At 50.3% G+C, this 26,830-nt stretch overlaps 1 protein-coding gene across 3 annotated transcripts in view; it reads right to left on the reverse strand.

Annotated features, from left to right (window-relative positions):
• Positions 1-26,830, reverse strand: part of LOC129398227 (huntingtin-interacting protein 1-like) — a 78,955-nt gene that overhangs the window by 20,777 nt on the left and 31,348 nt on the right. For all 3 annotated transcript variants that reach the window (XM_055115059.2, XM_063605789.1, XM_055115060.2), the window contains exons 8-21: positions 19,730-19,870; positions 14,167-14,224; positions 9,173-9,248; positions 8,920-9,060; positions 8,058-8,155; positions 7,314-7,386; positions 5,714-5,897; positions 4,149-4,237; positions 3,636-3,752; positions 2,680-2,781; positions 1,985-2,128; positions 1,377-1,512; positions 407-493; positions 80-187 (exon numbers count right to left, since the gene is read on the reverse strand). In XM_055115059.2, the coding sequence (XP_054971034.1) occupies positions 80-187; positions 407-493; positions 1,377-1,512; positions 1,985-2,128; positions 2,680-2,781; positions 3,636-3,752; positions 4,149-4,237; positions 5,714-5,897; positions 7,314-7,386; positions 8,058-8,155; positions 8,920-9,060; positions 9,173-9,248; positions 14,167-14,224; positions 19,730-19,870 (1,554 nt within the window). The remainder of the gene's footprint in view (positions 1-79; positions 188-406; positions 494-1,376; positions 1,513-1,984; positions 2,129-2,679; positions 2,782-3,635; positions 3,753-4,148; positions 4,238-5,713; positions 5,898-7,313; positions 7,387-8,057; positions 8,156-8,919; positions 9,061-9,172; positions 9,249-14,166; positions 14,225-19,729; positions 19,871-26,830) is intronic.

The raw sequence follows: 26,830 nt of genomic DNA on the forward strand, positions 1-26,830 counted from the left end.
TGCGCCCGGCCCAACAGAGACTTTTAAAGGCCCCCTGCTCCCCTGGTCCATGAACAGCCCCTCATGCCCCAGTACTCACAGTCGGCAGGCTCAGGTGGGGCTCTGAGGCAGGTGGTGGCACCATGAGCAATGGCGTCACTGGTCAAGTGGGCCAGCAGGGTTATGGAATGGAGAAGTCCACTGATGTCTGCCAGGATTGGAAAGAGAAGTTTCTCAGGTCTGGTTGATGGTGACACTTCCATACCCTCTCCTCCCGTTTTATGAGTTGCCTACATGCCTTTCTTGTATGAGTTGCCTACATGCCTTTCTTGATGCAGAGGGACCTGTCACTATCCCCGCATTCAGGTGCTTCTGAACCCTGTCTGGCCATCACTAGCCGACAGAGACTGTCCTTGGCCATTCTTACCTTCTGGGCAGGCCAGATACTGGCTCCAGCTTTTGTCCAGTTGCTCGATGCAGCTGGAAATGGATGTGACCGTGGAGAGGAGGTGATCTGTGAGAGGGAACACAGGGCAAGGTCAGAGCAAGTTCTCATAGCTGGCTTCATCCTCGTTAATTAAGCACTGAATGGAGGAGCTTACCTAGTGGGTAAGCTTCCTGCCTAGACGTGAAGTTCATGAGTAATCATCTCTTGATTCAGACCATAGTTTTTTCCTTAGAGAAAGAGAATTGTCTGCTCCTGGTGGGTGTTTTATCAGTGTGACCCACTGTCTAAAGCAGTGGCTATCACACCTGGGGGCTTTAGAAAATACTACTGCTGGGCCTGGCGTGGTGTCTCATGCCTGTAATTCCAGCACTTTGAGAGGCCAAGGTGGGAGTTCAGAAGTTTGGGACCATCCTGGGCAATAGAGTGAGACCTCGTCTCTACCAAAAATTAAAAAATTAGCCAAGGCCAGGCATGGTGGCTCATGCCTGTAATCCCAGCACTTTGGGAGGCCAAGGTGGGTGGATAGCCTGAGCCCAGGTCTTCAAGACCAGTCTGAGCAACAAACCGAAACCAAAAATTAGCTGGGCGTGGTGTTGCGTGCCTGTAGTCCCAGCTACTTGGGAGAATGAGTGGGGAGGATTGTGTGAGCCCAGGAAGCGGAGGTTGCAGTGAGCCATGGCACTGCACTCTAGCCTGAGCAACAGAGTAAGACCCTATCTCAAAAAGGGTGGGCGGGGGGAAGAAAATACTAAAATACTAGTGTATAGGCACTAATGCACAGAGTTTCCACATGTAACTGATCTAGGATGGGGCCTGGGCACCCCTAAGGTAATGCTGACATGCTGCTGGGCTGAGAGCCCCTGAGCTAAGTCTCACATGAGATTCAACATCAACAGAGTCTCAGGCTGTAAGGACCTGGCCCCTGCCAGCTGGGCAACTGCAAATGTACCTGCAGACCCAGCGCAGCTGATGAGAGGAGGTTCTTCAAGCTGGTTCAGGGCGTCTTGTATCACCTGCTCTGCAGCCTTCCTGGACCCCACCAGAAGCATTTTTCGTTGGTCTTTGGCAAGCTGGCACATAGATTCCTAAAAATGGTCCAGGGAGGTGAGAGTCTGCCCTAGACTCCATAATGAACCTGAGCAGGATGACCTGGCTGGGGCTCTTAGCATCTTAGCTCAAGTCATGGCCAATGAGGTCCAAGCCAGTAAGCCTGAGACAGAGAAAGGCGCTTTAACTGTGTGCACAGGGTGCGGCTGCCCACGATGTGCGGCTGCCCACAGAGGCTGTGGGGATGGATCACTGCGCCCGCTTCTCATGGCTGGGAGGAGATGCCAAACTTCTCTTCTCATACAAAAAAGACAGCAGTTTGCTTTCCCTCATGGACTCTGCAGGCAATGCAGGGCCTGCTGGCATTACACCTACAGAATGTCTGCACAATCAGGCCAAGGCCCCAAACCCCTTCTCAGCAGCCCCGGGGTCCTCCCAGCCTCCGTGCATGCGCAGAGGCCCTCGGTGGGAATTCACAGGTGCTCGCTCATGTCCGTGTCCGTGACTTGCCTCTGTGCTGGCCAGTTTGAGCTGAGTGTCCTGCAGTTCTTTCCGAAGAGCAGATAATTCCTCCTCCCTATGAGCTGCGCCACTCACCAGGCTGTCCCGCTCCTTCTCTAGCTCGGCGAACTGGGCTGCCCAGTTTGCTTCTGACTGCAAAGGTGACCACAAGGAAAGAGGGAGACGCTGGTTGAGTTAAACAGTCCCTACTTCCCAGAGGTCCAACCCACCACCGGGTTGCAAGGACTGGGAAGGTGATGGCTCTTTAACCTGCCACTCTGATTCCCTCCCGGGGACACACTGATTGCAGTGGGGGCTGACTTGGCCAGGCCAAGGATGGTGGATGACAGCAACGCCAAAGCCAGGGGTGGGGCAAGAAAGGAGGCTGGGCATGAAGGCTCATGTCTGTAATCCCAGCACTTTAGGAGGCTGAGGTGGGAGGATCACTTGAGCCCTGCAGTTCGAGACCAGCCTGGGCAACACAGTGAAACCCCGTCTCTACCAAAGAAAATACAAAAACTAGCCAGGTGTAGGAGTATGTGCCTGTAGTCCCAGTTACTCGGGGGGCTAAGTGGGGAGGATCACCTGAGCCCAGGGAGGTGGAAGCTGCAGTGAGCTGCGATCGCACCACTGCATTCCAACCTGAGTGACAGAAGAAGACTCTATCTCCAAAAAAAAAAAAAAAAAAAAAAGGAGGTATTTACCTGGGCAGAAGTTTCCAGGCTGCCTTGCAGAACCTGAAGCTCCCGTTGGCTTGTGGCAAGTTCCTGCTTCAAGCTCTCTAGAACTTCCAGCTGTTCTTGAGTCTGAAGGAGAAGAAAAACAGAGGGACTCTGATCTGGGTGGCAGTGACAAAGAATATAAAAATGTAAAAATGTCCCAAGCGATCAACAAGAGATCTGTAAACTCTACTGTATGTAAGTTACACCCCCCAAAAAAAGTGCAGGGTGTGGGAGGAGGAGGCAAGACCCCAGAGTGTACTGAAAATGTGGAATGTCAAGGAAGGATTTTTTATTATTTATTTATTTATTTATTTATTTATTTATTTTTGAGACGGAGTCTCGCTGTTGTTGCCCAGGCTGGAGTGCAGTGGTGCAGTCTCAGCTCACTGCAACCTCCACCTCCAAGGTTCAAGAGATTCTCGTGCCTCAGCCTCCCAAGCAGCTGGGACTACGGGCACACGCCATCACACCTGGCTAACTTTTGTATTTTTAGTAGAGATGGGGTTTCACCATATTGGCCAGGCTGGTCTCGAACTCCTGACTTGGTGATCCGCGCCCCGCCCCCCACCCCCAGCCTCCCAAAGTCCTGGGATTACTGCCGTCTCAAAAACCAAACAAACAAAAAAAAACAAAAAAACAAAAAAACGCTCATCCCTCTCTCTCTGCTACCCATGTGTTTTCCTTTCCTCAAACTCTCCACCAGCCTCATCCTTGGAAAGCCTTTGCTGATTAACCCCAGGCAACTTGGGTCCTTCCATTACTTCGTGTATGCACTGGTGACGGTGTTTTGCTGTTCTGTGTGGCCACCATGGTGTGCTCCCTGCTGTGTGATGCCAACCGACCCACAGAACTGCCCATGGAGCAGAAGGCCACAAAGCCCCCGCCACCAACTCAACAGCCCCCTCCCTCATTTCCCGAGTGCTCCTCGTCCCACTCACCTTCCGCTGGCCCTGGTCACTGATGCGCTCCAACGAATCCTCCAGCTCTTTTTTCTCTCGTTCCAAATCTACCTGGGCTTGTCTGGCCATGGACACCTGTTTGGTCACCTCTGCATTCTGCAAAAGAAGAACAGTGTCTTGACCCAGGAGATCCCAGACTTAGAGGACATCCTCCTGCTAGGACAATCATACTCAGGCTGTGCGCGCCCTAGAGTCAGACACGGGAATCACTTTCCTACCCACAGCCGGAACAGAGCCATCACCTTCAGATGCTTGATGCTCAAATATTTACAAAATAATAAAGAAGGTGGGTGACCTACATGGGATTGGCACCCAGGACACAGCCCAAGACACAGAGGCAAGGAAGCCTGAAAAGGTGTGGTTCCCGAGATGACGGCAATGCCTTAGAGATCAATGTAGGGGTTGCTGGCCCCGGGGAAGCCACAGGCCTGAGCCGCTCTCTCCCTAGAGGTGCAGGGCCTGCAGGATGGTGACAGGGGCTGAGGGTCTTACCTTCCGCAGCAGGTCAGCGTGGTTCTGAACGAGCTCGCTGTACTTCTCCTTTAGCTTGCTATATCGCTGTTCATTGGCTTGAGCTTTCCCTGTATTGTAAAGGACCAAGGTGAGGAGTCTAACCTAGCAGGGACCCTTGCCTTCCTTACAATGAGCCAGGGTCCCTAGAAGGTCCTCCTTGTTTTGTTTTGAGACAGTCTTGCTCTGTCACCCAGGCTGGGGTGCAGTGGCACAATCACTGCTCACTGCAGCCTCGACCTCCTTGGGCTCAAGTCATCCTCCCACCCCAGTCTCCTGAGTAGCTGGGTTCATGGGCACACGCCACCACACCCGGCTGATTTTTGTAGAGACAGGGTCTCACTATGTTTTCCAGGCTGGTTTCAAACTCCTGGGCTCAGGTGATCCTCCCACCTCAGTGGGATTATAGGCATGAGCCACTGTGCCCGGCCAAAGATCTTCCTTTGATTTAGGAATGCATATATGCTTTTCTCCCTTGAAAGTCCTACTTACAGAAACTTCTCCAGGAAGTCATCTTTAAAAAGAATTCAACTAGTTAAAAATCAAGCCAGGGGCCAAGCGAGGTGGCTCATGCCTATAATCCCAGCACTTTGGGAGGCCAAGGTGGGTGGATCACCTGAGGTCAGGAGTTCAAGACCAGCCTGACCAACATGGTGAAACCCCATCTCTACTATAAATACAAAAATCAGCTGGACATGCTGGTGTGTGCCTGTAATCCCAGCTACTCAGGAGGCTGAGGCAGGACAATCGCTTAAACCTGGGACGTAGAGGTTGCAGTGAGCCCAGATCACACCACTGCATTCCAGCCTGGGCAACAGAGTGAGACTCCACCTCAAAAAAATAAAACAAATAAATAATCAAGCCAGGGATTCATGCCTCTTCAGCACTTACATACATGGCATTTATTCTATGGGGGCTTTCAGCTTTTTAAAAAATTTATTTGAAATTTTTTAGAGACAAGGCTCTCTGTTGCAGAGGCCGGAGTGCAGTGGTGCAATCAGCTCACTGCAGCCTTGAATTCCTGGGCTCAAGCGATCCTCCTGTCTCAGCCTCAAGAGTAGCTGGGACTACAGGCATGTGCCACCATGCCCGGCTAATCTTTTTTATTTTTTCTAGAGATGGGGTCTTGCTATGTTGCCCGGGTTGGTCTTGAACTCCTGGCCTCAAGCAATCCTTCCATCCTGGCCTCCCAGAGTGCTAGGATTACAGGCATGTGCCACTGTGCCCTCAGCTTTTATGTCAATTTCTTTGTTAGGACCTCAATCCTCTCTCCTTCTCCCTTAGTATCCACTGCCCAGGGCAAGCACTTCAGTGCTGTCTTCTGTATTTCCCATCTCTGTGCTCAGCGGTGCCTCACACACAGCTTTGTGCCTGCAGGACTCAAACCCGCCCTCTGGACTGAGGCTAAGAGCTGGCATTCCTAGCTGTTTCTAGAAAGACAGTCTGGGTCTCCCCCACCCAGCCTCTGTGCCGCATCCTGAGTCCAGCGGGGCTCTGCTGCCCGCGCCTGCCCCCGGGGCCCGCCCCCGCCCCCACCCACCGCTCACTTTCTATCTCAGACAGGCTCCGCTGAGCCTTCTCGGTGTCCTCCCGCTGCCTCCTGAGCTCGTCCAGTTCTGCCCGCAGGAATTCACAGTCGTCGGCCGCCTGCTGCCGCAGGTGCTGCTGCTCGGCCAGCTCTGCTTCCAGCTCGCTGACGTGGCCCTTCAGCTGCAGCACAACCCGCTGGCTCTGTGGGGGGACTCCGGTCATGAGGCCAACCGCCCACTGCCACGGGTCACGGGCATGGGCCGGAGAAGCGGGTCCTACCATGCTTCCAAGTAAATACCCGATTCCCCTAAGTCAACTCTCCACGTCCCAGGAGGGTTGGACCATCTGGTCATTAGGAGCCCCTCAATCAACAACAATAACAGGGGATGATGGCCGGGGAATTGTGGTCCTCTTTAGAGTGGCTGGGGGCAGCAGTGGCTGTCCCTGTGGGTAAAGTCACCTGACCAGCCACTGTGAGGGGCGGTTGTTAATATAACACCAACATTGCTCACAGCTGTCTCTTCTCTTTTTTTTTTGGCGGTTGGGGGAGGGGAGGGACAGGGTATCACTATCACCTAGACTGGAGTGCAGTGAGGTGATTATGGCTCCCTGCAGCCTCAACCTCCTGGGCTCAAGAGATCCTCTAGCTTCAGCCTCCCAAGTAGCTGGCATTACAGGTATGCACCACCATGCCCAGCTAATTTTTAAAAAGTTTTTTGTAGAGATGGGGTCTTGCTATGTTGCCCAAGCTAGTCTTGAACTGCTGGGCTCAAGTGATCCTTCTGCCTGAGCCTTCCAAAGTGCTGGGGTTACAGGCGTGAGCCACTGTGCCCGGCAAACCAATCTCTCCTTATCGCCATGTGAGAAGGTCTGGTCTTGTTTTCCACAGCTTCTCAGCCTCGTGGGGACCAAGGTCATCTCTGGGTATCAATCACATGGATACTGTGCCTGGCCTAAATGCTGTCCTCATGGCATGTAAAATGGAAATGCATTATGACAGAGAACACGGGAAGACCTGGTTCTTTTGGATTTAGCATTTCTACCAGTTTTTATTTGGTTTTAGAGACACAGGTCTCGCTATGTTGCCCAGGCTGGATTCAAAACTCCTGGGCTTGAGTGATCCTCCTACCTCAGCCTCCTGAGTAGCTGGGATCACAGGTGCGCACCACCATGCCTGGCTTGTTTCTACTAATTAACCTACCCTAAGGATGTGGTCCAAAAACTGTCTAGCTGATGCAATTTTTTTTTTTTTTTTTTTTGAGACAGAGTCTTGTTCTATCGCCCAGGCTGGAGTGCAGTGACACGATCTCAGTTCACTGCAACCTCTGCCTCCCAAGTTCAAGCAATTCTCATGCCTCAGCTTCCCGAGTAGCTGGGATTACAGGTGCCTACCAACACACCCGGCTAATTATTGCATTTTTATTGAAGACGGGGGTTTCACCCTGTTGCCCAGGCTGGTCTCGAACTCCCGACCTCAGGTAATCCTCCTGCCTTGGCCTCCCAAAGTGCTAGGATTACAGGTGTGAGCCACTGTGCCTGGCCAGTGTGATGCAAATTTAACATTCAAATCTACCGTGTTTTGGTGAAGCGCAAAGGCAGAGCAGATCCAAGTTATACCTCAGTCTTCATGTTTTCTAGCTGTGCCTTCAATCCACTGATCTCTCTGTATAGTCGCTCAATTAAGTGGTCCCTGGGAAGAGAAAGGGAATGAGTTTCCTTCCATAGTGCTTCTATCCCTCTGTTTTTAATTGTGAGCTCAGGGGAGGAAATTAAAAGCTGGTATTAATTTGGGGACAATTCTTAGAAATGCCATAAATTATACTCTAAATGTTACCAGATACTAATCTAATACTCATAAATCCATGGTTATTGATTTTCTTCTGAGATTAAAGGGGCCAATATTTGAGGGTCAAGACATTCCTTTTTTGTGTGTGTTTTCGGTTTTGTTTTAGAGACAGTCTGGCTTTGTCGCCCAGGCTGAAGTGTAGTGGCACGATCATAGCTCACTGCAGCCTTGATATTCCAGGCTCAAATGATCTTCCCACTTCAGCCTCCTGAGTTACTGGGACTACAGGTGTGTACCACCTGCCCAGCTAATTTTTTTACTTTTATTTAATAAAGATGGGATCTTGCTATGTTGCCCAAGCTTGGTCTTAAACTCCTGGCCTTAAAAAATCCTCCTGCCTCATCCTCCCCACATGTTGGGATTACAGGCATGAGCCATTGCCCCCAACCCTTCAAGATGTTCTGTATCTAAGAAGCCCCAGTATCATTAAGAATTCCTCTTTGGTTAGTGTTTTGAGGCAGACCATGGCTTAACTTAGCTCCTGAACCATCTGCTTGAACCCAGCTTGGACTCACTTCTCATCCTTGTTCACACCATTTTGACTGTTGAAATTGAAGGGATCACTGCTGAATGAACTGCCAAAGATGTCATCAAACTTGTTGTCAAATAAATTCTGTGGTTGACCAAAAAGGAGTGAGAATAAGTCAGAGAGCCAGAGAATTCTGTGTGTGGGTCAGTTGAGTGATATGGGAGAATGCCCCCTTTCTCGAATTAAATGGTTCAGACCTGTTTAATTTTTTTAATTTTTTTGAGACAGGTTCTCGCTCTACTGCCCAGGCTAGAGTACAGTGGTGCAATCATAGCTCACTGCAGCCTCCAACTCCTGGCTCAAGTGATCCTCCTGTTTCAGCCTCCTGAGTAGCTGGAAGTATAGGTGTGTGCCACCATACCTGGACAATTTTTTTATTTTAATTTTATGTATTTATATTTTTAGGGCCTGGTTCTTGTTCTCTTGCCTAGGCTGGAGTGCAGTGGCATGATAACAGCTCACTGTAGCCTTGGCCTCCCAGGCTCAAGTGATCCTCCCATCTCAGCTTCCCACATAGCTGGGACCACAGGTATGTGCCACCACATCTGGCTAATTTTGTAAAGATGGGGCCTTACTATGTTGCCCAGGCTGGTCTTGAACTGGCCTCAAGCAGTCTTCCCACCTTGGCCTTGCAAAGTGTTGGGATTACAGCTGTGAGCCACTGCACCCATTTATGACCCTTCTGGGAGCCACAGAGCAGGATGCTCAGCCTAGGTTGGTGCTAGGTGAATGAAGAGAAGCCTGAACCTGGTTAGAGTCAATGGGCTTTGGCCAGGGTCTCCCCCAGCCTCTCCCCTGTACTTGCAGGTGAGAGGAAAGGCCAAGTTTCTCTCCCAAGTGGTCCTCACCTGCTGAGAGGCATCCATGTCCATGAGGTCATCCTTCTCTAGGACTGGCTCGCTGTCGGGGGATGAGGCCTCTGCAGGGATCACCACCACAGGGCTGATATGTTCTGACAGGGCTGAGGCTCGCAGGAAGTTGGGTGGGTTCTGAAGACGGAGACACATCCTCAAATAGTGCTTGCTTGCCAGGCCCCGCCGGCCCTTAAGAGGGTACTTGGGGCCTCTGCAGTGCCGAGGGTGTGTGGTTGGGCATGCTTACCTCAGGCAGCTGGGGGATCTGAATGAGCCGCTTGAAGTACTGCAGGTTGCTGGAGCGGTAGAACAGATCTTTCAACCTAGGGTTGGAGAAGGACCTGAGGGCTGCTGGGTGTCTTCATCAGCCCCACGTAGGGGACAGAGCAGCCACCTGGCTTTCCTGCCCCCTCCCCAGCCCAAAGGCACAGGCTGTCAAGGAGATAAACTCCATGGTGCTGGGATTCAATGATGATGCTGCAGAGGAGGATTATTTAAAGCTGGTCCTCAGTGACCTGCTGGTGAGGAAAGAGTAATTCATGCTACAAATCCTTTGGAAGAGTAGATGATCAAAAAGCTAATTTCTTCATTGCTGTAGAACACATGTTGTTATTTTGCAGATTTAACTTCCGAGGAGTGTTTGGTTTAGAGTAACATTAAAAGAAATTGACTTTCTCTGAGGATAAGCCAACTAACCATAGGAAAAGGGAAGGGAATTTTACTACAAAGGTAGCTCTCTTCTTTCATTACTTCTCTTTGTTTTTGGACTATTTGTTCTCTCCACAATTAAGATTATAAGTTCCTGGGAAGTGGGGACTGAGCTCCGCTGAGCTGTTTCCCATAATGCCAGGGACAGGGCAGCCGTTCAATAAACACTTGGAGAATTACAATCGTTTGGTACTATGTCCTAATCTTGGGTGGATACGCACATGAAGAAACCAATATTTTTTCTCTCTCTCTCTTTTTGTAGAGGCAGGGTCTTGCTCTGTCACCCAGGCTAGAGTGCAGTGGTGCAATCAGAGCTCATTGCAGCCTTGAATTCCTGGGCTCAAGCAGTCTTCTGCCTCAGCCTCCTGAGTAGCTAGAACTACAGGGATGCACCACCATGCCTGGCTAATTTTTAATTTTTTGGTAGAAACAGGCTCTTGCTGTGTTGCCCAGGCTGGTCTCAAACTCCTGGCTTCAAGCAATCCTACTGCCTTGGCCTCCCAAAGTGCTGGGATTACAGGCATGAGCCACCACATCTGGCAAAATCAACATCTTTTTCTCATTCTCAAATCTCTATTTTGAATCTAAACACTGAAGACCAAGAAACCTGAGAGGATCCAGACTTATATATTCTTCATTTTTATTTTGTTTATTTATTTTTTGAGATGGAGTGTCGCTCTTATTGCCCAGGCTGGAGTGCAATGGCGCGATCTTGGCTCACTGCAAGCTCCACCTTCCAGGTTCAAGGGATTCTCCTGCCTCAGCCTGCTGAGTTGCTGGGATTACAAGCATGTGCCATCATGCCTGGGTAATTTTGTATTTTTAGTACAGATGGGGTTTCTCCATGTTGGTCAGGCTGGTTTCGAACTCCCGACCTCAGGTGATCCGCCCATCTCGGCCTCCCAAAATGTTGGGGTTATAGGCGTGAGCCAATGTGCCCTGCCTATTTGTAAATATTTTTTTGAGATTGGGTCTTAGTCTGTTGCCCAGGCTGGAGTATAGTGGCAAAATCATAGCTCACTGCAGCCTTGACCTCCCTGGGCCCAAGGGATCCTCTCACCTCAGCCTCCAAGTAGCTGGGAGTACAGGTGTGTGCCACCACACCTGGCTAATTTTTTTGTGTTTTTGATAAAGATGGGGTCTCTCTATGTTGTCCAGGCTGGTCTCAAACTCCTGGGCTCAAGCCATCTACCCACCTTGGCCTTCCAAAGTGCTGGGATTATAGGCGAGAGCCACCATGCTTGGCCTATTTTAATTTTTTTAGAGACAAGGTCTTGCTGTGTCACCCAGGCTGAAGTGCAGTGGAACGATCAAGGCTTGCTGCAATCTCAACCTCCTGGGCTCAAGCGATCCTCCCACCTCAGCCTCCTGAGTAGCTGGAGTTAACTACATCTATTCTGAGATGAAAGGGGTACATGGGCCTTAAATCCTTTGGCCTGCAACAATGAACTTTCTCCAGCTTAGTCCAATAAACGAAACCCCCAGGGTCTCGTTACAGCCTGTCAGATCCCAAGACTTAGGCCTGTCTCTGTCTCTGTGACATCACTGCTGCTTCCCCTGAATTCAAGGACAGTGAGGTCTCAGACAGCAGCCGTGTCTGTGTGGAACAGCAAAGTGGCTACTCAGGGGAGATGTTTTTATAAGCTAGAAGCAAATGAAAGGAAATGAAATCACCTGACCACACATCCCCATCTTGCTGGTTTGGAGCCAACAGTAATAGGCTCAACTGCTTTCACAAGCTACCGGAATTTGACATTCCAGGAAATCAGCCTCAGGGCCTGTCTCCTTGGACTAAAGAAGCCATTTATCACAGAATATGTACTCGGCTTCTCAAATGGAACAGGGGTACCAGGAGGTGGGTACAACCACACACTTGTCCTTCGCTTGCTCCTGGGGAACCAGGCAGAGAAGCTGAAACTTGGCATTTGGGAGTTATGGTCAAGGGTGAGGAAATTAACAGGAAAAACAAGAGAGTGCACTTTTACACAGCTAAGTCAGGAGGCCCTTCTCAGCCCCCTCTGTCCTCCCAACTCTCACTCTATTATCCTTCCCTTTTGCCTGGTTTCGCCTCCCCTCCCCTCCTTTCCTTCTTTTTTTTTTGGATGGAGTCTTGCTCTGTTGACCAAGCTGTAGTGCAGTGGCATGATCTCAGCTCACTGCAACCTCTGCCACCTGAGTTCAAGCAATTCTCCTGCCTCAGCCTCCTGAGTAGCTGGGATTACAGGGCTAATTTTTGTATTTACAGTAGAGACAGGGTTTCATCATGTTAGCCAGGCTGCTCTCAAACTCCTGACCTCAAGCGATCCACTTGCTTTGGCCTCCCAAAGTGCTGGGATTACAGGTGTGAGCCACTGCACCCAGCCTAAGTAAAGATCTTTTGTTTTTGTTTTTGTTTTGAGATGGAATCTCATTCTGACGCCCAGGCCTGAGTGCAGTGATGTGATCTTGGCTCACTGCAACCTCCACCTCCTGGGTTCAAGTGATTCTTCTGCCTCAGCCTCCCGAGTAGCTGGGATTACAGGTGTGCACCACCATGCCCTGCTAATTTTTTAGTAGAGACGGGGTTTCACCATGTTGGCCAGGCTGGTCTTGAACTCCTGACCTCAAGTGATCTGCCCACCTCGGCCTCCCAAAGTGCTGGGATTACAGGCATGAGCCACTGCACCCGGCTGGTGTTAGCAACTTTTATTGAGGCGGCAGTGCACAGCCAGCAGCGGAGGTCCTGTTCCTTGCAGAGCAGGGCTACCCCATACGCAGTAAGCCCAGAATAGTAGCTGCTACATTTATACCCACTTTTAATCATATGTAAATTAAGGGGCAGATTATGCAGAAATTTCTAGAAAAAAAGTGGTAAATTCCGGATTGTCAGGTTATTGCCATGGAAAGGGGCGCTAACTTCCGGATGTTGCCATAGCAATGGTAAACTGTCACTGCACACTGGTGGGTGTGTCTTATGCAGAGGTGCTTCCGCCCTTTCCCTGTTTTACTTGTCCTTAATTTGGTCCGATGCCCAAGACCTGCCTCCAGAGTCCACTCTCCCATCCCACCTCAGAAGCAGGTCATATTTGTAGGGTATCAACCAAACCTGCTAGTGGATTGGACATGGGGGATGAGGAAAATGGTGACTTCCAGATCTCTGGCCTAAATGGATGATGGCAGTATTTGTTGAGATAGAAAAGAATGGGGAGGGGCTGGACACAGTGACTCGCGCCTGTAATCCCATCACTTTGGGAGGCAGATCACTTGAGGTCAGGAGTTCCAGACCAGCCCGGCCAACATGGTGAAATCCTGTCTCTACTAAAAATACAAAAATTAGTCGGGCATGGTGGTGGGCGCCTGTAATCCTAGCTACTGAAGAGGCTGAGGCAGGAGAATCACTGGAGATGGGGAGGCTGAGGTTGCAGTAAGCCAAGATCACACCACCGCACTCAAGCCTGGGTGACAGAGCGAGACTCTGTCTCAAAAACAAAAACAAAAACAAACAAACAAAAACAGAATGGAGAGAGAAAGGTTTTTTTTTTTTTTTTTTTTTTTGAGAAAACCTAAAGTACAGTTTGAGATTTAAGTATGCTATACAGATGTCAAATTGGGGACAAGAGGCTGGCATTCAGAAGTAAGGTCTGGCTGGAGATGCATATTTAGGGGTTATCAGTCTATAAATGCTATAAGACCAGAACTTAGGGAGACGGAAAAGAGAAGAGGATGAAGTCTGGGGCATAAGCAGGCAACTAATGAATGGATGAAATCTCTTTCTTCTATATGCTTCTATGGGATTTATTAGATAACCAATAGTTACCCTAGCTATAGGTAGATTTGCCTCTGTCTGAGCTATTTTCTGTCACTTTATCACCTTAGAATGAAGATGACCTCAGGTCGGGTGCAGTGGCTCACGCCTGTAATCCCAACACTTTGGGAGGCTGAGGTGGGCAGATCACAAGGTCAAGAGATCGAGACCATCCTGGCCAACATGGTGAAACCCCATCTCTACTAAAAATACAAAAATTAGCTGGGTGTGGTGGTGTGTGCCTGTAGTCTCAGCTACTCGAGAGGCTGATGCAGGAGAATCACTTGAACCCAGGAGCCGAGATCGTGCCATTGCCATTGCACTCCAGCCCGAAGATAACCTCACCCCCACAAGTATTTAAAAAAAATTTTTTTTTAGAGACAGGGTCTCACTTTGTCACATAGACTGAAGTCCAGTGGCACAATCATAGCTCACTGCAGCCTCGGACTCCTAGGCTCAGGCCATCCTCCTGCCTCAGCCTCTCAAGTGGCTGGGATCACAGGTGCATACCACCATGCCCAGCTAATTTGTTTTACATTTTTTTTCTGTAGAGATGGGGTCTCGCTATGTTGCCCAGCCTGGTGTCGAACTCTTGGCCTCAAGTGATCCTCCCACCTCAGCCTCCCAAAGAGTTGGGGTTACAGGCATGGACCACTGTGTCCAGCCACCTCTCACAGTGCTCTTGCATGGCTTAATGATTTTATAGCGCTCTTGAATTCACCTCCATTCCTGTTACTTGAACCACTTACTTTGTAAACTGCTCCATGAAGCGGTCCCGGTGGCCTTGCAGGGTGTCAGCTGGGAGGCCTGGAAGAAATTGGAAAGAGTGTGAGAGGGGAGGGGGACCAGAGGGCAGGGAAGCCACAGCGGGGCTCTCGATGGGGAGGGGCCCAGCTACCCTGGGGCATGTGGCCAGCACTGCCAGGGGCCACGACTGGCCTAGAGCTGTCCCGAGGTCTGGTAACCAAGGGAGCCCAGCAGGAACCAGCAGGAGTGTGGAGACGCTTATCCTCCAAATCCTTCCACTTCAATTAGTTCCTGAAGGACAAGCCATGCCGGGCACAATAGGGTGGAAATTGTGTCCTGGACTAGAGAAGAAATGGTGACCTGACCCAGTAGCAGGCTGGACCATGGCAGGCCCAGGAGGGAGCAGTTCTTTCTCAGCTATTGCCTGCATTTGTTTTAGGTTGAGGCTCAGGGCTGATATTAGTCTGGAAGAGATCCACAGAACCTGCCCAAGAGGATGGCTGTCAGAAGGCAAAGAACAAGGGATTGAAGGCCAGGTGCAGTGGCTCACACATGTAATCCCAGCACTTTGGGAGGCTGAGGCAGGAGAATCACTTGAGGTCAGGAGTTCAAGACCAGCCTGACCAATATGGTGAAACCATGTCTCTACTAAAAATACAGAAATTAGCTGGGCGCGGTGGCATGCGCCTGTAATCCCAGCTACTTGGGAGGCTGAGGCAGGAGAATCGCTTGAACCCAGCAGGCGGAAGTTGCAGTGAGCTGAGATTGCACCACTGCACTCCAGCCTGGGCGACAGTGAGACTCTGTCAAAAAAAAGAACAAGGGATTGAGGCTTGGGATCTGAGTTCCAGTCCCGGCTTGGTTGGTAGCTAACTCTATGACACTGCACACACCAGTAACCTCTTAGGACAGCCTCCTCCCCTACAGAGCCAGTTCTCTGAGGTTCTGTAACCTCTCAGATGTGCGAACCTGCATATTGCAGCTGTAGATCACAGCTCAGCAATCCTTTTAGTGTTTGCTTTATTTGTTTAAATTTAAATTTGTTATTTGGAAATGGGTCATACATTCATTGGATAAAATCAGGGAACACATGTATAAAACATGATTATTGAAATGGCAAAAGATGGCTGGGCGCAGTGGCTCCCACGTGTAATCCGCACTTTGGGAGGCTGAGTGGGGAGCATCGCTTGTACCCAGGAGTTTGAGACCAGCCTGGGCAACATAGTGAGACCCCCATCTCTACAAAAATTAAGAAATAAAAATTAGCCAGGTGTGGTGATGTGCACTGTAGTCTTAGCTACTCAAGAGGTTGAGGTGGGAGGATCTTTTAAGCCCAGGAGTTTGAGGCTGCAGTGAGCTACAATCGCACCACTGCACTCCAGCCTGGGTGACAGAGCGAGACCCTGTCTTAAAACAAAACAAAACAAAACAAAAATGGCAGAAGTGGACAGTGAATGAATATGGCACTTGACCTAAATGATCTTTCTCCCAAGAACCCTTAACCCCAGTTAAATCAGGAGAAAAACATCAGGCAAACAGAATTCAGGAACATTCTACAAAAAACTCAGAACTGTCAAAGTCATCAAAAATAAGGGAAGTTTGAGAAGTGAAACGTCATAGCCAAGAGGAACCTAAGGAGACATCACAACTAAATGTCACATGATGTACCGGGTGAGATTCTGGGGCAGAAAAGGACATTCGGTAAAAACTGTGACAATCTGAATAAAGTACGAACTTTTTTTTTTTTTGAGACAGAATCTCACTCTGTTGCCAGGCTGGAGGGCAGTGGCACAATCTCAGCTCACCACAACCTCCGCCTCCCGGGTTCAAGCAATTCTCCTGCCTCAGCTCCCAAGCAGCTGGGACTACAGGCGTGCGCCACCACACCCCACTAATTTTTGTATTTTTAGCAGATACAGGGTTTCGCCGTGTTGGCCAGGATGGTTTCAATCTCTTGACCTCGTGATCCGCCCGCCTTGACCTCCCAAAGTGCTGGGATTACAGGTGTGAGTCACCGTGCCCTGCCTTAAGTACGAACTTTAATTAATAATAAGGTATCAACACTGGTTAATTAGTTGTGACACGTTTCTTTTTTTTTTTTTTTCTCGAGACGGAGTCTCGCTCTGTCACCCAGGCTGGAGTGCAGTGGCACGATCTCGGCTCACTGCAAGCTCCACCTCCTGGGCTCACACCATTCTGCTGCCTCAGCCTCCTGAGTAGCTGGGACTACAGGCGCCCGCCACCACGCCCGGCTAATTTTTTGTATTTTTAGTAGAGACAGGGTTTCACCATGTTGGCCAGGATGGTCTCAATCTCCTGACCTCATGATCCGCCCACCTCGGCCTCCCAAAGTGCTGGGATTACAGGCGTGAGCCACCGTGCCCAGCCAGTTGTGGCAAATGTTTCATACTAATATACGAACAAAGGGAAAATGGAACTGGGTATACGAGAACTCTCAGTACTATTTTTATAACTTTTCTGTAGATCTAAAACAAAAATAAATGTTTATTTTTAGAAAAGAGGGCCAGCTGCAGTGGCTCACAATTGCAATCCCAGCACTTTGGGAGGCCGAGGCAGGAGGATCACTTGAGCTCAGGAGTTCGAGACAAGCCTGGCCAACAGGATGAAACCCTGTCTCTACTAAAAACAATACAAAAATTAGCCAGGCATGGTGGCGGGCACCTATAATCTCAGCTACTTGGGAGGCTGAGGTAGGAGAATTGCTTGAACCTGGGAGGTGGAGGTTGCAGTGGGCTGAGATTGTGCCACTGCACTCCAGCCTGGGCAACAGAGCGAGACCCTGTTTCAGAAAAATAAATAAATAAATAAAGTAAATTAAAAAACTATGTATTGTAAAGAGTATCCCTCCTACCCCTTCCTCAGCCCAGAGGCAGTGTGGGTCTTGGGTATTGCCCTGCCTTCAAAGAAGGCCTTTAAACCCAAACACTTAATTACCTGTCTCTTCTCATAACTCCCTCAGCCTCCCGAGTAACTGGGACTACAGGTGTGCACCACCATGCCCAGCTTAACTCCCCATTTTACAAAAAGGCAGTGGTGATGTTCTACTGAGCAACAGAATACTTGGAAACAATGAAAAGTTTCCAGGGGAAACAATGAAAAGTTCATCTGTATTCAGCACTCTAAGCAGCTGGTCCCTTCTCTTGGGGGCCCACTCCACCCTCTCAGCTCCCTTCAGGCAGGCCTACTTGCCGCAAAGCCCTTCTAATCCCCAGGCAGCTAATTCCAATCTCCCTTCCACAAAACCACCCTAGGTTAGCATCTAGGCGATGCTACACCCTTCCCTTGTACTGTCTAAATAAAGAGATTCATTACTTGTCAATAACCGCAGTTACAGAGTATACTGTCTTATACTACTTTATTTATTTATTTTATTTTTTTTAGGCACGGTCTCGTTCTGTTGCCCAGGCTGGAGGGCAGTGGCACAAACACAGCTCACTGTAGCCTTGACCTTCTGGGCTCAAGCGATCCTCTCGCCTTAGCCTCCCAGGTAGCTGGGACTACAGGCGCATGTCACCATGCCTGGCTAATTTTTGTATTTTTTGTACAGACAGGGATTTCACTATGTTGCTCAGGCTGGTCTCCAACCCCTGAGCTCAAGCGATCTGCCTGCATCAGCCTCCCAAAGTGATGGGATTCCATGCGTGAACCACTGTGCCCACCCCAGACACATCATTTTAAACCAGAAGGACACAAAAGTATAAGAACTGGCGGGTGTGGTGGGTCATACCTGTAATCCTAGCACTTTAGGAGGCTGAGGTGGGCGGATCACTTGAGGCCAGGAGTTCGAGACCAGCCTGGCCAAAATGGGGAAACCCCATCTCTACTAAAAATTCAAACAACAACAACAAAAAATTAGCTGGGTGTGCCAGCACAGACCCGTGGTCCCAGCTACTTGGGAGGCTAAGGCACAAGAATTGCTTGAACCTGGTAGGCAGAGGTTGCAGTGAGCCGAGATCATGCCATTGCACTCTAGCCTGGGTGAGAGAGTGAGACTCTGTCTCAGGAAAAAAAAAAAAAAAAAAAAAAAGTGTAAGAACTTCTGTAAGACCAGAACCTCCAAACTATATATATTCTGCTAAGGGCACCCCAGGGAACTGAAGCTAGGTAAGGGATAGGTCTCCATTTAATGAGCAGCTGTGTTTTATAATTTATATTTCTCCATAAAATTCCATTTGCACAAAGGGATTGTGTAGATAAATGGTCTGGAAATCATTATGTTAGCTCATGTAGGTCTAGGCCAGGTCTGCTGATATTTGTGCTGTTCGTAGGATACACGACATACTTGATGAATGGTGACGTGCTCAAGCTAGAGGCAGACAGAGAGGACCATCCTGGTGATGGCAGCTGCCAGTCCAGATGGCCTGCCACTGCCATCATGCCAGCTGCAGCAGGGAGGCATGGCCAGGGCTGCACACTCCATGGAACAGGCAGAAGCCTCACCCTCCTGGATGGGGCTGTAGCCGCCCAAGTTGTGACTGCAGATCTGAGCCTCCCTGTGCTCTTGAGGGTCCGGAGCAGGCAGGAACCCTACCTTCCCAGGTGCAGCTGCAGCCGCCCAAAACACAGCTGCAGACTTGGGCCTCCCACTCCATGGAGTGGGTGGCAGCCCTGCTGCCCCGCACCCGCACCCAGCCCCGGCTGCAGACTCAGGCATCCCTGTACTCTTCAGGGCCTGAGAAGGCTCTCCCTCCCCTCTTCTGAACCTGTTCCCGCTGCCTGGCTTCTCCCTGCTGTCGGCACCCACTCTGATCTTAGAGCAAAATTGGGGCTGAGCCCTGTTGCCATGCATGGCAGCGGGAGGCAGACAGATTCCTGGGTGAAAGGGCGGGTCCCCGGTGGGGGCTGGGCTGCCAATCCCACAGACCGGAGTGGGAACTTGGGGTGCCCTTTCCGGGCCTGCCCATGGACCAATCGGGGTACATTTCCTCCCCTCTGAGGCCCATAAAAGGCCTGAGCTCAGCCAGAGCTGAGCAGAGATGGGACGACCAGCTACAGAGAGGAGCTACCCTCTCTGCTGAGGCTTCAGAGACCTGCAGAGATGCTAGGATAACCAGCTGCAGAGAGGAGCTACCCACTCCATGGCCTCTTTTCTGCTGAGAGCTGAACACTCGACAGGACAACCTGCCTACAGACAGAGAGCGGTACCCACTGCAGTCTCCTCTGAGCTGTTCTAATACTCAATAAAGCTCCTCTTCATCTTGTCCACCCTCCACTTGTCTGCATACCTCATTCTTCCTGGATGCCGAACAAGAACTCGGGCAAAGGCACCACTGGCCCCAGAGGTTTCCAGCCAGAAAACGGACACCCCAAAGATCCTGTAACACTGGGACGCAAGAGTGGCAAGCCAGGGGCTTTACTGGGGTCACCAAAGCCTGGGCCCTGCTCTTTTATCCTCACAATGGTCAGAAGCTCCGGGGCCTTTTGAAACAGAAGCAGACAGCCAAAGGCACTGAGAAGGACTGCGTTTCTCTGGGGACATCCTCAGGCTGGGATCCTCCTTCTAGCCTGAATCTCATGTAAGAAGATCTGGCCCGTGGTACTCACAGGAGTGGAGTTTGAAGAGAAGCTTGACAGTGTAGTCATAAAGGTGGCTGCAGTCCAAGATGACCTGGATCAGCGGGGCGAGGCGGCACTGCCCTGCTGCCGTCACGGACACAGAGCGGGACATGTCCAGGGAGTTGAATACTAGGAAATAAAAGTGAGGGAGAAAGGTGGTAGAGCCAGGGGATTACAGGCAGCCTCTTCAGAGGGGCAGAGGCAGGGGTCCAACATACACCAAGGACCGATTCTGTGCGTGCTTTACCTCATCTAATTCATTTAACCCTCACAACACTCCCATGAGACAGGTAAACGTATCCCCATTAAACAGGTGAAGAAACAGAAGGTTAGTAACTTGAAGGCTGTCACAAAGTCAGGAAGTGGTTTTGTTAGCCGAGCATGGTGGCGCATGCCTGTAATCCCAGCTACTCGGGAGGCTGAGGCAGGAGAATCGCTTGAACCCGAGAGGCGGAGGTTGCAGTGAGCCAAGATCATGCTATTGCACTCCAGCAACAGAGCAAAACTCAGTCTCGAAAAAAAAAAGTGGTTTTCGCAGGGTGTGGTGGCTCATGCCTGTAATCCCAGCACTTTAGGAGGCCGAGGCGGGTGGATCGCCTGAGGTCAGGAGTTCGAGACCAGCCTCTCCAACATGGGAAAACCCTGTCTCTACTAAAAATACAAAAATTAGCTGGGCATGGTGGCACATGCCTGTAATCCCAGCTACTCGGGAGGCTGAGGCAGGAGAATCACTTGAACCCAGGAGGCAGAGGTTGCAGTGAGCCGAGATTGCACCACTGCACTCCAGCCTGGGTGACAAGAGTAAGACACCATCTCAAAAAAAAAAAAAAAAAAAAAAAAAAAAGGGGTTTTGCTGAGAGGTGGTGAGTTAACAGACTTGTTGGAGAGCCCAAGAGCTGATGGGGCCAATGATGGTTAGACCAGGAGCCTTTGCTCCTGAGAGTCAGAATATTCAGTGCATCATGACTGGGTGAACTAAGCGCTACTCTGTGCAGAGACCCCTGATAGCTCAGGGAAGAAGAGATTTGCTCATAACCTGGGAGAGCTCCTACCATGGCGGACATGGAGGAGGAGCCTCATCTTCGTTTTTTTCCTCTTTACGAGACTGGGTCTCAGCCAGGTACAGTGGCTCACGCCTGTAATCCCAGCACTTTGTGAGGCCGAGGTGGGGGGACTGCCTGAGCCTGAGTTTGAGACCAGCCTGAGCAACATGGCAAAACCTCATCTCTACTGAAAATACAAAAATTAGCCAGGCGTGATGGCTCATGCCTGTAATCCCAGCTACTTGGGAAGCTGAGGCAGGAGAATCGCTTGAACCCAGGAGGTGGAGGCTGCAGTGAGCCAAGAGCCCACCACTGCACTCCAGCCTGGGCGACAGAGTGAGACTCTGTTTCATAAATAAATAAAACAAAACAAGCCAGGCACAGTGGCTCATGCCTGTAATCGCAGCACTTTGGGAGGCCGAGGCGGGTGGATCGCCTGAGGTCAGTAGTTCGAGACCAGCCTGGCCAACATGGCAAAACCCTGTCTCTACTAAAATACAAAAATTAGCTGGGTGTGGTGGCGTGTGCCTGTAAACCCAGCTACTTGGGAAGCTGAGGCAGGAGAATCGCTTGAGCCTGGAAGGTGGAGGTTGCAGTGAGCTGAGACGGTGCCACTGCACTCCAGCCTGGGTGACAGAGTGAGACTCCATCTCAAAAGAAACCAAACCAAACCAAAACAAAACAATACAAAACAAGAAAAATAAGAAAAAGGACTTGGGAGAAGGAAGATATGTCAGGGTTCAGGGCTGAAACTTGGGACACCTGTCAACAAAAATAGAAGTCTTGCCTCCACCCTCTTGAGTTTCAGAGACGAAGTTGCTCCCTCAATTTCTCACGCTGGAGCTCCCTCCACACTAACCTCCTGCCCCCCATCCTAGACCAAGCAACTGGCCGTCTGGCTGCAGACACTCAGCTCACACCACTGGCCAGGCTGATTTTCCTTCTTGCACTGGCCACCCACTGCCTCTGCAGACTCTGCACGCAGCGGGCAATGAAATGACTCTCCCCACGGTCCCTCTGTGAGTGGAACTGGCCCAGAGGGAAGCCTAGCACTGCCTGTATTCCGCTTCCCGACTGCACTAATCCCTGGTAACTGGGTTAGTCTGGCAGCTGAAAAAAAAAAAAAATCCCGAATTGTTCTAATTAAAAGGCAGCTTTTCTTCTTGACACAAATTAAAAGCAGCTGTCACTGCAAGGCAGCCATCCCCAAGTCTACCGGCTTCCTCAGGCTCCAACTGGCAGGAACCACGGGCTGTTCCATTTCCCTGCCTGGCCCCGATTCCTGATACCTTCCAGGAATGCCCTTTGGCATCCAGAAACATCTAGAGCAGTGTCATCGCGGACAAGTTGCTCAGTCACTCTGTGCCTCCTGATGCTCTTCTGTTGAGCACATGTGGCTATAACAGTGCATACCTCGTAAGGGTCTCAGAGGACTTCAATGAGAATGCTGGGAAAAGTGCATGGAATTGTGCAGTGGTTCTTGACTTTGGCTTTGAGACTGGTTAGGATCACCTGGGGAAACTGAAACACTAAAGTCTTCCTGCAACCCCCAGAACCGCCCCACCATCTGTTTCAATTGGTCTGCGGTATGTTGGGATGTCAGTGGGTGTCAAAAGCCTTCCCCTGCTGTCCCCCGTTAGGCCAGGTGCTGTGGCTCATGCCTGTAATCCCAGCACTTTGGGAGGCTGAGGTGGGAGGACTGCTTGAGGTCAAGAGTTTGAGGCCAGCCTGGCCAACATGGTGAAACCCCGTCTCTACTAAAAATACAAAAATTGGCCGGGTGTGGTAGCAGGCACCTGTAGTCCCAGCTACTCAGGAGGCTGAGGCACAAGAATTGCTTGGAGGCTGCAGTGAGCCAAGATCCCACCACTGCACTCCAGCCTGAGCGACAGAGCAAGGCTCCGTTTCAGAGAAAACAAAAACAAAAAAAACGCCCCAGGTAGATTCTAATCTGCATCCAGGGTTGAAAACTGTATGTCCAAGCTCAGTGGTTGTCAAGTTTTAGCACACATCAGAATCACCCACAATAGTGCTATCCAATAGAATTCTACAATGATGAAAATGTTCATATAAACTTTTTAATATATTAGCCATATGTGGCTTTCTGAAATATGGCTGAAATAGGACTAGTGCAGCTGAGGACCTGACTTTTAAATGTTATTTAATTGTAATCAAGTTCAATGATCACATGGGGCTAGTGAGTGCCCTATTGGACAGTGCACACTGCGGGTGCTTCTTAAAGCACAGGAGGCTGGGGGTGGTGGCTCATGCCTGTAATCCCAACACTTTGGGAGGCTGAGGTGGAAGGATCACTTGAGCTCAGGAGTTCGAGACCAGCCTGGTCATATAGCAAGACCCCATCTCTACAAAAAATTTAAAAATTAGCTGGGTGTGATGGCACACATCCCTGGTCCCAGCTACTCAGGAGGCTGAGGTGGGAGGATCCCTTGAGACCAGGGAGGTCAAGGCTGCAGTGAGCTATGATTGTGCCACAGTACTCCAGCCTCGGCGACAGAGTGAGATCCCATCTCCAAAAAAAAAAAAAAAAAAAAAAACACGAGAGAGAGAGAAAAGAAAAACAGCAGTGATGATGAAATAGGTGAACAGAATTCATTACATGGTGTTAACTTTCAGCTGCATGCTCTGGGAAACTCTAGGGTGAATTACTTAGAGTCTTCTGGACCAGAGCTACCCGACTATAACTCCTGGATTCAAGCAATCTTCCCACCTTGGCCTCCTAAAGTGCTGGGTTTATAGGCATGAGCCACTGCACCTGGTAGCCTGCTGTTTTTCAAAAAGCAAGCATTCTTTTATGGTTGAGGGCCTGCTATTCACCAGGCACTGGGCTAGAACAGAGGGAATTTAGAGATGAGTAGGTCAGCATCTCGTGGTAACAATATTAATGAACAATGCATATAAAACCAGAGCAGGCTGGGCACGGTGGCTCATGCCTATAATCCAAGCACCTTGGGAGGCCAAGGCAGGCAGATCACTTGAGGCCAGGAGTTCGAGACTAGCCTGGCCAACATGGTGAAACCCTGTCTCTACTAAAAGTACAAAAATTAGCCGGGCGTGGTGGCACACACCTGTAATCCCAGCTACTCAGGAGGCTGAGACAGGAGAATTGCTTGAGCCTGGGAGGCGGAGGTTGCAGTGAGCTGAGATGGTGCCACTGCACTCCAGTCTGGGCAACAGAGCGAGACTCTCTCAAAACAAAACAAACAAACACACAAAACACCAGAACTAGGGGTCATGAGATGTGGCACAAAAAAGATGGCTGAGCTCACCACCTCTACCCCTTACTCATTCTCTCAGCTAACCAAGTCCTTTTGGACCTCATCACCATCTCCGCTTACTCATGGTCCACTGTCTGTCAGGAACTGGAAGGATGACCCAAAGGTTGAAACATTTGTCTTGCTTATCCCTAAACACCACAGCAGCGGGAGGCAGGCAGGCAGCCGGCTCCAAGAAGAGGTGAGAGCCATGGGGAGAGAGCTTGTGTCAGCCGAACTGCAACTTCTAGGCTGCACTTTCCCAAGGATGACAATTCCAAGAATCTCACTCACGCCTGCATTCAGATCTAGCACATTCCAAAGCTAAATGCAGGCTGGGCGTGGTGGCTCATGCCAATAATCCCAGCACTTTGGGAGGACAAGGCAGGCACATCACTTGAGCTCAGGAGTTTGAGACCAGCCTGGGCAACATAATGAAGCCTTGTCTCTAAAAAAAGTACACAAAAATTAGCTGGGCATGGTGGTGCGTGCCCGTAGTCCCAGCTACTTGGGAGGCTGAGGTAGGAGGATGGCTTGAGCCCCAGAAGCGGAGGTTGCAGTGAGCCGGAATCGCACCACTGCATTCCAGCTTGGGTGACACAACCAGACTATCTCAAAAGAAACAACAACAAAAAAGTGAAAGCTAAATGTGAATGAATTCTGAATTATCCACATACGTTGTTCCCACCAAAATCCAAATGATGAAAAGTTAGCCACAACAATGTATACTTGTTTATATACTTTTATGCAAACATTTCCAAAGCATTTTTTTTTTCAAGGAGTCTTGCTCTGTCACCCGGGCTGGAGTGCAGTGGTGTGATGTTGGCTCACTGCAACCTCTGCCTCCCGGGTTCAAGCAATTCTCCTGCCTCAGCCATCTGAGTAGCTGGGATTACAGGCACACACCATCAATCACGCCTGGCTAATTTTTGTATTTTCAATAGAGATGGCGTTTCACCATGTTGGCCAGGCTGGTCTTGAACTCCTGACCTCATGATCCACCTGCCTTCGCCTCCCAACGTGCTGAAATTACAGGCATGAGCCACTGCGCCCGGCCCCAATGCATTTTTTAAAAAATAAATGCATCTACACCACTGCTTTCAGTCTGACTGGGAATAGCTTAGGGCATAGACTAGATTCTGCGTTTTATTTTTATTTCTCTACTGACTTTCGTATAACACCCTGCTCAAATAGCTTCCTAGTCGGCTGAATGTCCCTTTCTCGCACAAACCGCAGTTTCCAGCTGTTTCTGGTGTTGGTCTTTCTTTTTTCTGAGATAGAATCTTGCTCACTGCATCTCGGCTCACTGCAAACTCTGCCTCCTGAGTTCAAGCCATTCTCCTGCCTCAGCCTCCTGAGTAGTTGGGATTAGAGGTGCTCACCACCACACCTGGCTAATTTTTGTATTTTTCGTAGAGACAGGGTTTCACCATGTTGCCCAGGCTGGTCTTGAACTCCTGACCTCAGGTGATCTGCCCCCCTTGGCCTTCCAAAGTGCTAGGATTACAGGCATGAGCCACTGCGCCTGGCCTGTTTCTGATGTTTTTCTGACCACATCCTGTGCTGAAGACTGGTCAATGTATTACAGAATTTGTTGCCCTGTCCCAGCCATCATACAACACAAAACAGAATATTCTGGAAAAGAGGCCAGTAGTAGGCATTTCTGCACAGATGAACAAGCTGAAGGAAGCTGAAGGAAATTCGGGGTCAGAGAGTCCAAGCCCCAAGAGTGGGTCCTGCCTGTCCACATGCAGAGAAGGCCACGAGGCTTGGGCGTGAGACCACCAAGCTTGCGTATGGAGACCTGCAATGTGGAATGTTGTCTTTCAGAGTTGGATGCTTGTCATGGAACGCCCTGAGTCTCAGAACGCTGGTGCTTACATCCCCCAGGGAAAGGAGGGGAGCCTGCTGGGAGATGTGGGGAGGAGACGCGCTGGAGAGAAGGGGACCAGCTGAGGCTTGTCAGGGAAGCATTAGGGGCTGATGGTCTGGAGGCACCACAGTTCTTGGCAGGCAGGAGCCTGGAAGTGTGGCCACTCCCCCTGCTAGTGGAACAGGACTGTGTGAGCTTCTCATGTGGACTTGGGTGACAACCAGTCCTGGGTGACAACCAATCCTGACCAGCTTGTTTCCCATGGCTGCCAACTCAACAGCAGACATGAGCCCTTCCTCCTCAGCAGAAATCGTGCCCATGAGCCAGCCCAGTTCCGAGTAGCAGACAAGACTGGACCAAGGACTGGCCAGGGCCATGGCTACAGTCCAGTGGCTGGCAAAGAGGTAAGACCTGTCTTTGGGCTTTTGGAGGCCTGCGCTTCAGGAGAGAGGCCAGTAGGAAGGGGCAGTGTGTGGTCTTTCTGCTCAGACGTGAAACCACCCGCTTGGAAAATATCTAGGAGGCCAGGTGTGGTAGCTCACGCCTGTAATCCCAGAACTTTGGGAGGCTGAGTTGGGAAGACACCTTGAGGCTGGTAGTTCAAGAACAGCCTGGGCAACACAGTGAGACCCCTATCTCTGCAAAAAATATAAAAAATCAGCCAGATGTGGTGGTGCGTGCCTGTAGTCCCAGCTACTTGGGAGGCTGAGGTGGGAGGATCATTTGAGCCTAGTAGTTTGAGGTTGCAGTGAGCCGTAACATGCCACTGCAATCCAGCCTGGGCGACAGAGCGAGACCTTCTCTCTCTCTCTCTCTTTTTTTTTTTGAGATGAAGTCTTGCTGTATCACTCAGGCTGGAGTGCAATGGCATGATCTTGGCTCACTGCAACCTCGACCTCCT

The sequence above is a fragment of the Pan paniscus genome, chromosome 6 (genome assembly GCF_029289425.2).
Source record: "Pan paniscus chromosome 6, NHGRI_mPanPan1-v2.0_pri, whole genome shotgun sequence".
In the NCBI taxonomy this organism is placed as follows: Eukaryota; Metazoa; Chordata; class Mammalia; order Primates; family Hominidae; genus Pan; species Pan paniscus.